Raw genomic sequence first — 18,019 nt, 5'->3', positions numbered from 1 at the left:
AGGCAATGTTGTGAACATCAGGTCTAGGAGAGAAATCTGTGTCTAGATGTACAATCAGTGGATAACTTGCCAATCTCTACAGGATTCTAACCAAGCTGTTTCCCAGAGAGCTGTGAGTGACTGTGAGCTTAAGCAGCAAATGTCCCAAAGATTGGTGCTCCAGCAGAGCCTGTCATTACAGTGGAAGCCAAGAAGAGGATAAGAGAATCTGAGATCAGTGACAGTGGTTGTCAGGAAGAGGCTGTCGCAGCAAGGACCAAGTTTACTAATCAATAGGGTGACCAAGGACTTGACTGAAGAAGGGAGTTCTTATACTATTAGTTCATTTTTGTCAAGTTTAGTAAAGACCAAACTAGTCTTAAGTAGCATTTCTTCCTGAAACTTTATTTTTCTGCTCATTTTACCTAAAGAAGCCCTACCCCTTTTTTTTCTTTCTGCAACTTCTTTCCTAAGTGACTGCTTTTTACACCGCAGCTGTTAAATTCTACAGCCTAATCTATTACTTGCCTATGAAGTAAAAGAGAGTACGTTGGAAATGGACGACTTCTCTTGTTGTTGTTGTTAACTGCTTTATTCTCATGGTTTTATTTTTATTTTATTTTTTTATTAACATATACTGTATGATTTGTTTCAGGGTGAAATGAACTGCTTCTTATAGCCAATTCCTTTATGCATTTTTTACAGTCTTTTACTTTAATATCTTCAAGCATCATAAAGCCTTTTATTTTTTAATTTTTATTCCAGTATAGTTAACCTACAGAGTTCTAAGAGTTTCAGGAATAAACTGTAGTGATTCAGCAGTTCTGTCCATGACTCAGTGATCCTCACAGTAAGTGTGCTCTTAATCTACATCTGTTTCACCCATCCCCCCATCCACCTGCCCTCCCCTCCAGTGACCAACCAGCAGTTTGTTTTCTTGAGTTAAGAGTCTGTTTCTTGTTTTGCTTGTTCATGGTTTCATATATATATATATATATATATATATATATATATATATATATATAACACATTATACATATATATATGTGAAGATTTTTATTTACTTGGCACTGCATGAGCACAAGCAGGGGGAGCAGGAGGTAGAGGGAGAAGCAGGCTTCCCACTGAGCAGGGAGCCGGATGCAGGGCTTGATCCCAAGACCCTGGAATCACGATCTGAGCTGAAGGCAGACGCTTAACCAACTGAACCTCCAGGTTCATTTGGTTCTTAAATTCCACTAATGAGTGAAATCATATGATATTTGTCTTTTCTTTTTTTAATTTATTTGACAGACACAGTGAGAGAGGGAACACAAGCAGGAGGAGTGGGAGAGGGAGAAGCAGGCTTCCGCCTGAGCAGGGAGCCCAACCCCAGGACCCTTGGGATCATGACCTGAGCCAAAGGCAGATGCTTAATGACTGAGCCACCCAGGTGCCTGGTATTTGTCTTTCTCTGACTTATTTCCATTAGCATTATATCCTCTGGTCCATCCTTGTTGTTGCAAATAGTAAGATTTCATTCTTTTCTATGGCTGAGTAATGTCCCATCGTGTACACACACCACATCTTTATCCATTCCTCAGCTGATGGACACTTGGGCTGCTTCCATAATTTAGCTGTTGTAAACCTGCAGTAAACATAGGGGTGCACACATCCCTTTGAATTTGTTTTTTTGTTTTTGTTTTTGTTTTTTTGGATTAATTCCCAGTAGCGGAATTACTGGATCATATGATAATTCTATTTTTAGTATATGTGTTGTCGAAGTGAGCACAATGATAATTCTATTTTTAACTTTTTGGGGAACCACCATATTGTTTTCCACAGTGGCTGCACCAGTTTGCTTTCCCACCAACAGTGGGAGAGGTTTTTCTCCACATCCTCACCATTACTTGTCTCGTTTTGATTTTACCCATTCTGACGGGTGCGAGGTGGACCTCCTGGTGGTTTTGATTTGCGTTCCCCTGATGGTGATGATAATGAGTATCTTTTCATGTGTCTGGTGACCATTGTGTGTCATCTTTAGAGAAATGACTTTTCATGTCTTCTGCCTATTTTTAATTGGATTTTTTTTATGTTGAGTTGTACAAATTTTATATATAAATGCATATATATACATATATATATGTATATATATGCAACTATCTTCTTCCATTCAGTAAGTTGCCTTTTGGTTTTGCTTGTTTCCTTTGCTGGGCAGAAGCTTTTTATTTTGGTGTAGTCCCAATAGTTTATAGTTTGCTTTTTTTCCTCTTGCCTCTGGAGACATATATAGAAAAATGTTGAGGCAGCTGATGCCAGAAAATTACTGCTTTATTCTCTTCTAGGATTCTTATGGTTTCAGGGCTCACATTTATGTCTTTAATCCATTTTGAGTTTATTGTTGCAAACGTGTGAGAATATGGTCCAGGTTTCTCAACACTGTTTGTTGAACAGACTTTTTCCCATTGTGTATTCTTTCCTCCTTTATCCAAGAATAACTGAGCATATAATTGTGGATTTATTCTGGGCTCTCTGTTCTATTCTGTTGATCTATGGCGTCAATTTTTGTGCCTGTACACACTGTTTTGATTACTATAGCTTTGTACTATATCTTGAAATCTGGGATTTTGATACCTCCAGTTTTCTTTTTCAAGATTGCTTTTGCTATTCAGGGTCTTTCGTGGTTCTGTACAAATTTTAGGATTGTTGTTTCTGGTTCTATTCTAAGTAAAATGCTGTAGAGATTTTGATAGGGATTGCATTAAATCTGTAGATTGCTTTTGGTAGTATGATCACTTTAATAATATGATCACTTTAAGAATATGAGAATGGAAAATCTTCAATTTCTTTCACTAGTGTTTTGTAGTTTTCAGGGTATACGTCTTTCACCTCCTTGGTTAAGTTTACTCCTAGATATTTTATTATTTTTGATGCAATTGTAAATGGGATTGGAGTGGGTTGTTTTTTTTTTTTCATTTTTCCCTTGTTTAATTTTTTAATTTAAATTTAATTAACATACAGTGTTAGTTTCAGAGGTAGAATTTAGTGATTCATCGGTTGCATATAACATCCTGTGCTCTTTACAACAAGTGTCCTCCTCAATGCCCATCGCTGTTAGTCCCACCCACCCACCTACCCTCCAGCAACCCTCAATTTGTTTCCTGTAGGTAAGAGTCCCTTATGGTTTGTCTCCCTCCCTGATTTTATCTTATTTTATTTTTCCCTCCCTTATTCTATGATCCTCTATTTTGTTTCTTAAATTCCACATATGAGTGAGCTCATTGGTTTTTTCTGACATATTTTGCTTAGCATAATACAGTCTAGTTTCATCCACATCATTGCAAATGGTAAGATTGCATTTTTGATAGCTGAGTAATATTCCATTGTATATATACCACATCTTCTTTATCCATTCATCTGTTGTTGATGGACATCTGAGCTCATGCCATAGTTTGGCTGTTGTGGACGTTGCTGCTATAAACACCTGGGAGCACATGCCCCTTTGGATCAGTACGTTTGTTTCCTCTGGGTAAATACCCAGTAGTGCAGTTGCTGGGTCATAGGGTAGCTCTATTTTGAACTTTTTGAGGTACCTCCATGCTGTTTTCCACAGCGGCTGCACCAGCTTGCATTCCCACTTAGCATCATAAGAGGGTTTCACTTTCTTCACATCTTTGCCAACATCTGTTGTTTCCTGACTTGTTAATTTTAGCCATTCCTGCTGGTTTGGGATTTTGATTTGTATTTGATTTGTATATCATTGTGGTTTTGATTTGTAATTCCCTGACGCTGAGTGATGTTGAATATTTTTTCATGTGTCTCTTGGCTATTTGTATGTCGTCTTTTTTTTTTTTTTTTTAAGATTTTATTTATTTATTTATTTATCTGACAGAGAGATCACAAGCAGGCAGAGAGGCAGGCAGAGAGAGAGAGAGGAGGAAGCAGGCTCCCCGCTGAGCAGAGAGCCCGATGTGGGACTCGATCCCAGGACTCTGAGATCATGACCCGAGCCGAAGGCAGCGGCTCAACCCACTGAGCCACCCAGGTGCCCCTGTATGTCGTCTTTAGAGAAATATCTGTCCACGACCTTTGTCCATTTCTTGACCAAATTGTTTGTTCTTGGGATGTTGAGTTAGATTGGATTGTTTCTTTTGCTTTTTGCTACTTCATTATTAGTATATAGAAATACAATGGCTTTCTGTATTTTTGATTTTGTATTCTTCAACCTTTCTGAATTCATTTTTCAGTACTAGTAAAGGGGTGTGTGTGTGTGTGTGTGTGTGTGTGTGTGTGAAGTCTTTAGGATTTTCTATATATAGTATCATGCCATCTATAAGTAGTGAAAGTTTTCCTTCTTCCATACTGATTTGGATGCCTTTTATTTTTTTGTGTGTGTGGTCTGATTGCTGTGGCTCAGACTTTCAAGACTATGTTGAATAATAGTGGTAAGAGTAGACATATTTGTCTTGTTCCTGACCTTAGGGGAAAACCTCTCAGTTTTTCCCCATCGAGTATGTTTTCTGTGGGTTTTTCATATATCGCCTTTATTATGTTAATGTATGTTCCTTCTAAACTGACTTTGCTGAGGGTTTTCTTATCACGAATGTATGTTGTACTCTGTCAAATGCTTTTTCTGCATTTATTAAAATTATCTTATGGTTTTTATCCTTTCTTTCTTTTATTAATGTGATGTATCATATTGGTTGATTTGTGAATATTGAACCACCCTTGCATCCTGGGAAAAAATCCCACTTGATCATGGTGAATGATTCTTTTCAGTGTATTGTTGGATTCAGTTTGCTAACATTCTGTTCAGGATTTTTGCATCTATATTCATCAGAGATATTGGCCTATAGCTCTTTTTTTTTGTTAGTATCTTGTCTTTATCTGGTTTTTGTATTGGGGTAATGCTGGTCTCATAGAATGAATTTGGAAGCTTTCCTTTCTCTTCTATTTTTTGGAATAGTTTGAGAAGAACAAGTATTAACAATTCTTTAAATGTTTGGTAGAATTTCCTTTCCTGGTGAAACCATCTAGTCCTGGACTTTTGTTGATTGGGCAGTTTTTAAAATTACTCAATTTCATTGCTGCTAATTGGTCTGTTCATATTTTCTCTTTCTTTCCTTATTCAGTTTTGGGAGGTCACGTATTTCTAGGAATTAGTCCAGTTCTTCTAGGTTCTTCAATTTGCTGACATACATCTTTTCATAATATTCTCTTACAATCCTTTGTATTTCTGAGGTGTTGGCTGTTTCTCATTCTGTTACCCTGGGGTACTACTCTGCGGTAACAGAATGGATACCCCAGGTCTTTTTATTGACCTGGGGTAACAGAATGGATTTTGACCATTTGTATTCAAGTAATTACTGATAGGTATGTATTGCTATTTTGTTACTTGCTTTATGGTTGTTTCTGGAATTCTTTTCTGTGTTTTCCTTCTCTTGCTGTCTTCTCTCAAGCTTTGATGATATAATTCCTTTCTGCATATCTGTTACTGGTTTTTGATTTGTGGTTACCATTAGGTTTATATATAATATATATATATATATATATATATATATATATATATATAGCAGTCTATATTAAGTATATAACATATTAAGCTGTCTACATTAAGATGCATACAATAGTCTGTATTAAGTTGTTGGTCACTTATGTTTGAATCCATTCTTTACTCCTCTTCTCCCCACATTTTAGGTAAATGGTGTCATGCTTTGCATTCTTATTTTGTGTCTTCTTGGATTTTTATAGATATACTTAATTTTACTGCCTTTGTGTTTCCTACTTTTTGTCTTTCTTTTCTACTCAGAGTCCCCTTAATATTTCTTGGAGAGCTGGTTGAAGGATGATGAATTCCTTTGTTTGGGAAACTCTTTCCCTCTCCCATTCTGGAGGACAGCCTTGCTGGATAGAATATTATTTGCAGGGTTGGTTCGGTTTTGTTAGTTTGTTTGTTTGTTTGTTTTACTTTCAGCACCTGCATAGATCATGCCTCTCCAGGGTAGCCTGCAAAACTTCTGCTGAAAAATCAGCTGACAGCATTATGGGGTTTTGCTTGTATGTAACAGTTTTCTCATGCTGCTTTTAAATTATCTAGCACTACTTTTTGCGCTTTTAATTACTATGGGACTTGGTGTGGACCTCCTTGGGTTGATTTTGTTGGGGGCTCTCTGCCTCCTGGATCTGGATTTGTTCCCTTCTCCAGATTCAGCAACCTTCTGGCTATTATCTCTTCAAATAGATATTCTGTCTTCTCATTCTGGGGTCCCTATAATGTGAATGGTATCATACTTCATGGTGTCACTGAGGTGCCTTAGTCTATTTTCACTTTTTTCCCCCTCTCTCCTGTTCAGCAGCATTGTCTTTCAAAAACAGTTCAGTATCTATGTGGAAGACTGCACACTTAGAGCTAACTATGGTTCTGCTTACTAAGTTGTAGCCATTTGAAGATTTAAATGTCAATATTTTCACGAAGTGTTTGCAAATTTTTTAGTAAAGTCATGAACAGTGTGTATTTGTGATTAAACGTGCTCATCCTAGGACCTAACTGGAACAAATTTCTCTAGAGAGCATTTCAAAAGGCGCTTACACAAAACCAGCCTACAAGAAATTAAGGTTTGATCGTTATGTTTATTCCTCCTGTTCGTGCCAGTGTACCAACGTGGAGTTATGCTTCCTTCCCTTTTGCTGCACTGTTATACAACTGGGGAAAATGTGTGCTTTATTTATGAAGATTTTTTTGAATACTGGAAAAAACTGTTTTCAAGAGGCTCACAGCTTAGTGAGGGAGATCCAAACAGAAAATTATCTGACAAAGTGATAGAGTAATAAGAAATTAGCTGGGGAGTATTTTGAGTTGTAAACTATAGTTCCCAATTCTGGTAAAACTTAAGCAGAAAGGAAGTTTTCAAATGATAGCAGCTAGCTCACTGACTCTCTGGGAGAAGAAGATAGCCCGGTTTGAGTCTTTGAACCCAGGAAGGATGCTCAGTATCGGGCCAAATCCCTGGCCACTGGTGCCAGAACCCCCACCAACGGAGAACAGCTGTGATGGTCATAGCTGTGACTGCCAGATGTCCCTGCCTTGGTGTCCCTGGTGCTGATGTATCTAATTAATGGAAAGACTTTTTATAGGCAGAAGGGAATGGGACACAGAAATTATACTAGCAAAAAGTAGAATGGTTGTGGCCAGGTCACCTTCCTTTAGGGGACACAGGGGTCTGTTGGGCAGATTACCTCAGTAGGATTGACTGGTTTAAGATTCCATTCCTGGGAAGGGCTGAAACTAAAAAGTGAGTATTAAGTCTCCGCTTGGTGGCTTGAGGCTTAGCATAAGTGACCCCGTTTTGGGCTTCTTGTCTCTTTCTTTAACAGGAATTAGAAGAAATGTGATTGGACCAGATGCTGGGGAGCTGTTATACCATACTCAGGATTCTAACTTTACTCTGGAAAGTAAGAGTAACCTGGGCAGTTTTGCATATCTGATCACTCTAATAGACATGGGGAGATATATTTAAGAAAACAACACAGGATGCACAGATATCTATGCCCTTAGACGTTATGAGAATCTGAGAGCAAAAGGGATGGGGGTAAAGGCCGAAAACTGGAAGGGCTGGGTGGTCAATGTGATCTGAGAAGAAAAGAAAAAGTTAAGAGTGATGCCCAGGGTTTTCCTTTTGTAGGACTGAATGGACAATGAGGTCACCACTGGAGGTAAGTAGAGGGAAAATCTTTTGAGTGGAGGGAGTAGAAGCATCTGTCAAAGTAGGGTGAGTTGAGGGTCAGATGCCTGAAGAATATTCAGGTCTGAGTATCTGCAGTAACTGAGTATCAGTTGAACATATGAATGTCAAAACTGGATGGGAGGAAAGGGCTAGAGGTCAAGGACCAAAATATAAGAATATCTTAATGTTTCAAGGGCAAGTGAAAGAAGGGGACCTTCAGGAATAAAAGTAGGAAAGAGCAATCATATTATAAGTGGTTCAGAGTAGGGATTCAGTTATCCAGGGTCTGGGCCAATAAGATTTGAAATGGGAGGAGTCATCACCAAAGTTTTAGATTCAGGCTGGTTCTGGTTTCCACCAGTTTCACTGCCTGTCTTAGTCATCACTTCTGAGAAAAGAATGACCTTTACTTTCTCTTTATTTGCATCAGTAGGAGTAGGTAGGTCAAAAAACCTTTGCCATTGAAGGAAAAAAATCAGCAAATTGATTTCTGGTCCAGGCTCTGCCAGAAATACCCATGTTTTGACTTTGGATACTCCGACCTTTTGTAGGTTATGTGCTTTTCTGAAAAATAAGAGACTTGAACCTGATAATCTCCAAGGGTTCTATCAGCTGGGTTAGTCGGGAGACAGAAACCTTATATTATTTTAACAGAACCATATAAAGAATTAAGCAGGCATTGAAGAAAGGACCAAAGGAAAATAAGTTTCAGAGAGCCAGCACCTTCCAGAAGCAGCTGCCACTGGAAGTCTATGAGAACAAAATGAGAGCGGTCTGCATTCCCACAAAACACAGGAGGTCCTCAAAGAGCCAACTCCCAGCCTTCTGAGAAGGCGCGCTGCTAGTGTCTGAGGAGCACAATGTCCCTGCTTCCAGAAGCACAGGACAAACTGAAGTCTGCACTGCTGCTGGTTATAACCTGCCCTGCAGACAACACTGCCAGGGTGATGCTGCTGAACAAAGCGAATAGGAAAAACCCCTTCCTCCCCCAGCCTCGCAGCTATTCTGCTCTTCCTACAGGACGTTTCGGTCTCGGAGTATCTCATTCAACAGTCAACATGATGAATAAAGAAAAATATAATTTCATCACTGAAATGGAAGTAAAGAATATACTGAACCCAAAGTAATGGGACACACACACACAAAAAACCCCTGGAAGATAAGAAGGGGCAAAGCTTAGGGTGACTTCTGAAGCCTGAAGACTTTGACCTTCGTTGACAATACAGGATGCCAAGGCAAGAGATAAAGCCAACGCCTGTCAAGATAAAGAGTATAACAGGAGACCCTCTGATAAACCTGGAAGCTAAGGTATATAAGCCTTTATCTGTAGTAATACAGATAACCGAGAAATCAACCGCACCCTGCAGGAGGAGTCAACAAGGCAATGTGTCTATCTCCAGCTAGACACTATGGTAAGGAGAGGAAACTGCCTTTGGAATTTGTAAACCACAAGTTGGTTCTTGTGCCAGATATGGTCTGAAGTCCCACTAACTATATGGTTTGAAACCCCTAGTAGAGAATTTAATTCAAATCAGTTCTGGGTAATGCCCCCAAGGGACAGGCAAACGCTTTCCCAGGGAGCTCAGCTTTCAAAGAATGCCCACAGATAAAATGCTGGGAGTGAGCAGCTCACAGTCATAATTCACAAGGCACACAAGGAAACAAAGCACCATGAATAAGAACCAGCAGAAATCTCAGTAGTAACCAGGGAAACTGATAAAAAGTGTATTGAATTGGCACTCAGTTTGGCGTTACCTAGTGGGTGGATGCACATAAGCATGTGCTTAACCCATATCCCTACACTACATCCTAAAGAAACTCTTAAACACGTATCTTAGGGGTAATATACCAGAATGTTCCTGGCACTATTGTTCATAATGGGAGAAAACCCCTAGCAATAACCCTACTGAGCAGCATGACAATGGATACATGGTGGCATATTCACACCCTGCCTTGCTGCAGGAATGAACCAGCCTCACTGTGTGCATTGACACAGATGGATCGTTAATAAAATAATACTGAACAAAAGCCAGAGAAGGATATGTCAAGTATGAGTCAGGCCATTTACATAAATTAAAAAAGATACACCTTGTTTAAGGGTACAGACCAAGCAGTAAAACTAAAGTGAAAAGCAAGAGAAAATGATTATCACAAAATTCAGGATAGGAGTTATCTCTGGGAAGGTAAGTAGGAAGGAAATATAATCAAAATGGGATCATCACAGCAGGGTTTGGGGGTTCTACTGTGGTTGGTTAGAATGTGATCCTGCTTTAGAATGTACATTTTACACACTTCTGTGTGACTGCGCTTACAAAAAATCAGACATGATCCCTACAGTCCTTTCCCAACCTGTGGGACCTACTGTCAGAGTGATGTACTATCCACACTTTCAATGCCAGCCTCTTTGGCCATCAAATAAAAGGGACCCGATTTTCTCAGCAGTTCTTGAGGGCTGCTATACTCTACAATCTTCCCGTTGTCTAAGACCATTATCCTGAAACAAAGGAGAAAGAAAGGTGTCAGCAGTCATTTTACATCTTGGCATTTGTATGAACAATCAGGACCAAGACATGGTGTATTCATTCATGAAAGGCTACAAAGCAGTGAGAACAAATGGACGGCAGCTGTCTGCATTGACACAGGTGGGTCCCATATATATGGCCAAAGAATCAAGTAGTAGAAGAATACAGTAGACGTCCCTTTACAGAAGTTTTGTTTTGTTTTGTTTTGTTTTTTTTTAAAGATAGACCTTGTTTAAGGGGGCCTGTTGTCTCCAAACAGGTTCCAAGATTATGGACATTACCCCCATTTTTAACGTACTATACCAGAGCTGGAAAAAGCAGGAAGCGTCTAATCATGGTTCAGGGGTTGAGAAGATCTGTGGTTAACACCTGCCCCTCATGGCTAGGGTCTTCACCTCCTCACACTCCGTTAATAATCATATACAATTGCCCATTTTGCCCTCAAGTCCATTCCCTTAACCCTGCTGGCTTTCACTCACTTGGTGTATAATTTTGGACAAATTCCTTGAAGCTTCGGTTTCCTCATCAGTAAAATGATGGTGTTTAGACTTTCAGCTGTGGGGTATTTTATGACTAATGCTATTTCTGTCATTCAAGGGCCCAGTGGTGTCTGTCAAGCTGTCCCCACACTCACTTGTCGCTGTCCATGATGGTGTGCAGCCTGTGAGCGATGGTGATGGTGGTGCAGTGGGAGAACTCCTTTTGGATGGTTGTCTGGATGAGGCGATCAGTCTCCAGATCCACGGCAGCGGTGGCCTCGTCCATGATCAGAATCTTGGATTTCCGAAGCAGAGCCCGGGCCAGGCACAGCAGTTGCCTCTGTCCTACGCTGCAGCCAAGGGATCAAAGTAAGCACGAGCCCCTGGGAGCCATGGCCAATGTGGTATGGGGTAGGTCACATTCCAGATCCGACTTTTGAAACCCCAACTCCTAAATTCCCCCAGAACAAACACCTCCCAGAAGGGGCTAAGACGAGGTTTTCCAAACTCTCTCCTACCGCAGGTGCTTAATTTTAAAAATTCATAGGCCTGGGTCCTGCTCTTCTCAAACACGAGGGGGAGGAGCCTCAGGGCATGTGTTTTTTAATAAATACCCCCAGGCAATTTCCATGTTTCATGAGTTTGGAAAACCGTAGCCAGGGAACCATTCTTTGGGTCCCTAGGTGATATCCCAGCACATCAACAGCAATTCCAAAATAGGATGAGAGGTCACCAAGTTCACCACAGCCGTGTCTGACCCAACACCATTAATATAGGTTGACGCCGCATCAGAATGTCCCAGTGGCATTTCTTAGCAGCCTCAGCAAATCCATTCATTATTTTAATGTGTAATTCTAGTCTCAAGGCTAATTATTTGTTCAAGCCCTTCTGCCTCGATTAGAGACGTAGCTATCTAATGAACTTGGTGTCTTGGTGTGAGATGCAATGTATGTGGAAATCGAATATGCTTGTAAAATGCAAATCACTTTAATTTGCTAAAAGCCAGTAATGAAGGCTGGACCTCTTACTTACATAAAGCAGCTTTGGGAAATGATGTGGAGGAAATATTTGGGAATTCGCTAATTGCTCTTTCCTGCTGTGGCCATTAGGGAACATATTACACAGAGGGGGGCTGGGCTAAAGTTCTGTAATTCTCCACAAGAAAATTTCTGCTGGAGATGAGAAGTCACCCAAGATGAACTCCCAGTTTTCTACTGTAGTGTCCGCACAGAGACAGGGCAAGACTGGAGTTCGGTTGCATGCCCTCCTGCCTGGCCCTGGGGGGCTTCCTAGAGCAGGCTGGGGCCCAGGTGCCAGTCTGGCTTTCAGCTGCTGTCTCTCTCCACATGACCCACCTCCCATCACTCACCAGAGAAATGGAGGCTTCAACCCCTCCAACCCAGGTCTGAAATCAAGGCCCTGGTCGTGCCATTTAAGTGTCCCCAGCATGAAGAGAGAAAGAGGGTCGGATGTGGTGTTCTCACAAACCAGACATGTCAAGGCCCCCATGTCATATCCGGCCAAAGGAGCTCCACAGCCCTTCATGGCTGCTTATCTGCTACACGACATTTTCTACGCGATCAGGACATATTTGTGGACTGAAGGGTCTTTTGCATAGGCCTGAAGACCCACTTACGTCCTGCTAGTTCCCAGATCCGTTGCTGATGGAAAACAAATGGGATGGCATTCTGTATCAAGGCTACACACTGATGTCACTGATGTCACCTGGGCCCCGATTCAGTGGGTCTGGGGCACCACCTGGGCATTGGGATTTTTAAATGTTTCCCTAAGGGGTTCTAGGGACTAAGACTCTCTGCTCTAGGTAGTGCTTCTCAAGCTGTAATGTACACACAGATCACCTGGGACTCTTGCTAACACGTACATTCTGATGAGTCGGTCTAGTGTCAGAGTCTGCATTCGTAACAAGTTCCCAAGGGAAGCCAGAGCTACTGGGCCACCCTTCTGTTCGGAGCTTCCTCAGCTCAGGGTCCATGCCCTGTCTACCACTCGGAAGGCACCCAGGACCGGAGTGATCCTGTGATCCCACAGAATACTATTAGCACCAGGAACAAAGGGGTGCTTCCCCCCACCTCAGGCAGTGGGAGGAAGTGGGTTATGAAACATTACCTAAGGTTGTCACCAGCTTCTGTCACTTCATGAGACAACCCAAGTTGCAGGCCAGATACAAAGGATTTGAGGTGAGCCAGCTCCAGGGCCTTCCAAATCTCCTCATCTGAGTGGTTGTTAAAAGGGTCTAGGTTCATCCTCAGGGTTCCAGAGAACAGGATGGGATCCTGTGAGTCAAGGGAGGAGGGGGGCTATTGAAGCTCATGACAAGAAAGGGTCTAGCAGGTTTTATTTGTGGCTAGAAGAGGGCAGATAGGACTGGCCCGAGATGCACAGCTCATTAGTGGTCAAGCTCTTGTGAAGCCTAGGGGGCTTCCACTAGATAAAGGGGAGCTCTCGGTTTTTTCACTGCGAGATTCATTTATGGATTTCCAAGTTCACCTCAGCATATCTTAAGAAGGTAAGAGGAATGTTCCACACCCTCAGATGAAAATTCAGGGTATGGAAGTGAAGGGATCAGGGGTGGGCCGGGGAAGGGACAGGTCAGTCATGGAAGAATGTATTAAGCTTTTGAAGAAGCTGGAGAAAAGATTACATCAAACTGAGTGAATATTGGACAAGACAAAACCATCCCCAGAGACTTGGCTACAAGAAGAGAGGAAGAATGGACCCACATACCACCTCCCACCCCCAGGCCAAGAAGCCTCCAAGGCAGACCTTATTTGGGAGGGTCCAGAGGAAGCCAAAGGGAAGACTTTTTTGCTGATGCACACTAAGCGTTCCACTTGCTGGCAAAAACCTGCAGCAAATTCCCTCCACTGTCTTTTAACGATAGCAAATGGGGAGTATAAAGCTTAATGGTTTCAAGCTTCAGCAGCAAAACTGCAAATGTTGATTGCAATGGTCTTGTGAACCCAGGATGGGCTCTAGAAATGCTAAATAATCATCTGCTCTATTTCACTTCTGTTGTTTTCCTGCCACCTAGCGGTTAGATGCTGGCAGTCACACAAGCCTATCCCCACAAAATGCCAGCGTTATTTTTAAGTTCTAGCAAGGATGTGTCTTAGGGAACGGGCGTAGATATCCTTGGTAGCCTGCAGAAATGACACTGCTAAGTGAATATACATCAAGAAGCAGATGCATATGTTTCCTGCATAAAATCTGTCCCCTGTGGCTGGTACAAAACAAGTTCTAGAACTCACCTGGGGGATGATGGTCAGCTTCTCTCGGAGGTCATGGAGCCCAATGGAAGCAATATCTACTCCATCAATGATGATCTGGCCACCTGCAGCCTCAAGGATTCTGAAGAGGCCATTTGTCAAGGAAGACTTCCCAGCTCCTGTCCTGCCGACCACACCAATCTGTAAATACATTTCCCTTTGCACATTAGTTCACCAAGTACTTCTTCGGGGGGATGATTTTAGCCTGGGCCATTCATAACCCCAGGTGGAAAGAGACAGTGATTGGCTCCTCCTTCTGAAAGATATTCTACAATATTTTGGTTTTGGTGAGAGAAAAAAAAGTGCCCAGATGTCAGAAAAAGAGGCCTTCTCATTCTGCTTTCTCAATTACTGTTGCTCAGAACCACAATGACTGTTGGACACATCAGCAACTGTTACAATTATGACTGGACATTATAGGTTTTTTTTTTTTTTTTAATCTTTGTTTAGAAGTGAGGAAAAGGGAAAGTCAGGTCTCACATCACTTGAGAACCTCATCAGCAACCTTACCCAGACACTTTTTTTTTTTTTTAAACGTTTCTATATTTTTACATCAGACCCCAAGTCCTTGAGAACAGGAGCACCACAGGAAGGTGCAGGACTTTGCAGACCAGAGAACTAAATCATTCTCTCTGCTGGGACCACATTGCTGTCCTCACCAGTTCCTTCCCTAGGCTGGGTGCTTCCTGACTTCCCCTCCACAAGACATGGCCCTTACAGGAAATGAGCCCCCATCAGCCAGAGGCGAAGACGGTGCTGCCCCCCGCACCTCAGGGAAACCGGGAAGGGCTGAGCGGAAAACCCTTCCAGCCCCGTAAGTCGGTTTGATCCTCTGTTGATATCCTGCCCTCTGGTGGTGGAGCTGTGTCCCTGCACCTTCCCAGGGCAGAAGACTGCCCTGACCCTCTCATTCCAGCCCAATAATGAAAGCAGAGTCCAGCTGCTTTCCACCCCTGTGTCCAACTGTGTCCTGATCACGAGGACGCACATTCAGGCCTTTCTTCAGCTCCACATACCTTCTCCATGCTCCTAATGTCACAAGTGATCCCTCTCAGTACAAGATCCAGCTCCGGCCGGTACCGCACTTGGTAGTTGTTAAACTGGATCTCCCCTTTGCTGGGCCATCCTGGGGGAGGTCTCTTATCAGTCACCCAGGGTGCCTGGCAAAGAGACAGGAAGAGAAGTGCTTTACATGGTGGCAACTCACTGAATAATCCCCACAGGTCTCGTGTCACAGACTAGGAGGATAGCAGTGTCCTAGCCGCCTGTGGGCATCTGTATGGACTAGAATGAATTAGACTAGTACTTCCAGAAGGTTCCTGCCTTATTCAATCAAAGAAGCTCCATTCCACAGTGCTGCTCTGTGGACTTCCAGAATGAAGACACCTTTAACTTGGTTCATTCCAAGACCTCCCCCTAAACCATTTCCTATTTTAAGTTTTAAGAAATTGGGTTGAATTAGAGCAAAGCAAACTTCAGAAGAACCTTTGTGACTCCCCGTAAAATCGCTAGACAGGGTAAAGATGCACTCTGGAAGGGAACGTTTTTCTTTGCCTCGTCCCTGGGTTCTTCTAAATCCTCCTTACCTCGTTTTCCACTTTTATGTACTCATTTATTCTTTCAACAGCCACAATGTTGGTCTCTATTTCTGACGTCATCCTCACTAGCCAGTTCAAGGTCTGTGTGATCTACAGAAAAAAACCCAGAAAACGAAAGATCACCTCTGGCTTAGATACCAGCTCAGTCAAGCCATAAGGTCAATCTGATGCCCACTTCGTACTAGCACTCTGCCGAGCTCTTTGAGAGAACAGGGAAAAGTGTCAGTGACAGTCCTCACCTCCTTGGGGGAGGCAATGAGACCAGTATGGTCTGGAAGACAAGTAAGACCTCAACCATGTGACGGCACATGAAAGACAACACGAGACCAGAGCGGCTGGGGCTAAGTTGGGGTTGGAGAAGCTGGCAGGGGGTAGAGGGGGACCAGAACTCCAATCTCCTGCCTGGAAGCCCAATGTTCTCTGTAGAAGGAAGAGTGGGTGGCATTCTATAAATGGGGAAAGCATAAGAGAAAACTTTCCAAAAAGCTGCTTCTTCTCTCGGGGTGGAGCATTGACAAGGACCCTCTTTACCCCAGTAAACTCCTTCCTGCAGAAATACGTGTAACCAGCAGTAAGAGCTTGTCCAAGTCTGCGCCAGTCTAGAGCCTGGGGAATCTGTGGATTACATAGATGCAAGTTTCTTTCACACATACACTTAGACCAGGGTTGTTGGTTTTTTGTTTTTTGTGTTTTTTTTTTTTTTTGAGCAAATGGTGGTTGAAAAGAGGGAGAGTACAGGATGTTGGAGAGAAGAGTAACCACTTTGTTTAGGTAGAACCACGTGAAATGAATTGTTGATATCTGAATGTTTTTGTTTTCATTTAGTCTAACCGTTGTCTTTGCCCCATCTCCCCGAGGTTAATGAGCCCAAAAATGGGGTTGAGGGTAATGAAGGAGCAGTGCAGCAAGGAACTGAATAACTCTGGTGTATAAGAAAGTTCTCTTTGGGGCCCCACCATGATTGCCTTAGGCCTTAACAACTCCAAATGAGCACAGCACCATACAGAACAGACTGGTAGTTATGTAAGCCAATATGTTAGTTCCCCAAATATCGTGAAAGATGGCCAAATGACTCATAAAATGAGTATCCTTTAGTGAATACAGATTGTAGTGTCAGCCACAACCTTGGGCACTAGGAAATAATGTATTGCCTAGTCATACTGGGGATACATTATATAGTTTACTGGACTACATTCTTTATTAGAATTTATTCTGTGATTTAAGAAAAACAAAAATAGAAAAAGATATTCAAAAGACTTTGTTACTATTATGGAAAAGAAACTGGGGGCACCTGGCTGGCTCAGCTGGTGAAGCATATGACTCTTGATCTCAAGGGCATGTGTTTGAGGGGCGCCTAGGTGCCTCAGTGGGTTAAAGCCTCTGCCTTCGGCTTGGGTCATGGTCTCAGGGTCCTGGGATCAAGCCCGGTATTGGGCTCTGCTTCCCCCTCTCTCTCTGCCTGCCTCTCTGCCTACTTGTGATCTCTGTCTGTCAAATAAATAAATAAAATATTAAAAAAAAGGGGGGGCATGCGTTTGAGTCCCACGTTGGGTGTGGAGCCTTCTTAAAAAAAATAATAAACGGAAAGAAACTCATTTCTCATTTATTCTCTTTTGACTAGAATCAGGCAAAGAGGTAAAGAGGCAGGGAACTATCAGATTAAGTCATATTGAATTGCTGTCTTCTTTTAAGATTTATTTAGAGGGAGACAGTGGGAGGGAGAGTATGTGCACGAGTGTAGGGGGAGAGGCAGAGGGTGAGAGAATCCCAAGCAGACTCCATGCTGAGCAGCACAGAGCCCAGCACAGAGCTCTATCTCACAACCCTGAGATCACAACCTGAGCCGAAACCAAGAGTTGGATGCTTAGCCCACTGTGCCCCCCAGGCACCCCTCACACTGCTTTCTTAACTCCCAAGGGCAACAAAATTTTTGTCCATTTTTCCAGATGACACTGGTACCCACTCAGAAAGGGTAAGGAACATGTCGATAGGTCACACAATTAGTAAGAGACAGAGCCAGGGCTTGAACTTCAGTTCCCTAGTCCCTCTGGATCTAGAAAGGAATCAAGAACACAACCTCCACAGTATACTCTAGACTCAGTTTGAGAATAAGTGCATTAATTTAACTTCCAACCTTCATACTCACATTAAGCGCATTGGACAAAACAAAGCCCACAGTGTCTCCACGGAGGTTATCTTTATAAATAACCATCATCAGGGATGAAAAGAAGACAATCAGGTTCCCAATCAGCTCCAGACGAATTGCAAGCCACCTGTAGGGCAACAGAACCAGAGAAAAAGTGTCACTGACATTCACCTCCTTACCTTAACCAGCAACCTACATGTCCATGGAACATGGGGAGGGATTGAGTTGGTTGGGCTGTGTTCTTACAAATGTCTCAATCTGACTATATCATATGTTCCTGAAGTCTTTTAAAGTTAGGTTTTAGA

At 42.4% G+C, this 18,019-nt stretch overlaps 1 protein-coding gene across 3 annotated transcripts in view; it reads right to left on the bottom strand.

Moving 5' to 3' along the window:
- Positions 1–6,568: 6,568 nt before the first annotated feature.
- ABCC2 (ATP binding cassette subfamily C member 2) overlaps positions 6,569–18,019 on the bottom strand; it is a 75,738-nt gene continuing 64,287 nt past the window's right edge. For 2 of the 3 annotated variants that reach the window (XM_082722269.1, XM_082722271.1), the window contains 7 exons: positions 17,715–17,841; positions 15,557–15,658; positions 14,987–15,130; positions 13,953–14,111; positions 12,811–12,977; positions 10,839–11,033; positions 6,569–10,176 (listed from right to left, as the gene is read on the bottom strand). In XM_082722269.1, coding sequence (XP_082578395.1) covers positions 10,047–10,176; positions 10,839–11,033; positions 12,811–12,977; positions 13,953–14,111; positions 14,987–15,130; positions 15,557–15,658; positions 17,715–17,841 — 1,024 coding nt within the window. In that variant the 3' untranslated portion in view covers positions 6,569–10,046. The remainder of the gene's footprint in view (positions 10,177–10,838; positions 11,034–12,810; positions 12,978–13,952; positions 14,112–14,986; positions 15,131–15,556; positions 15,659–17,714; positions 17,842–18,019) is intronic. The other variant, XM_082722270.1, reaches the window with a different exon arrangement.

The sequence above is a fragment of the Mustela nivalis genome (genome assembly GCF_964662115.1).
Source record: "Mustela nivalis genome assembly, chromosome: 2".
NCBI lineage: Eukaryota > Metazoa > Chordata > Mammalia > Carnivora > Mustelidae > Mustela > Mustela nivalis.
This window is presented reverse-complemented; position numbering and strand designations above follow the sequence as displayed.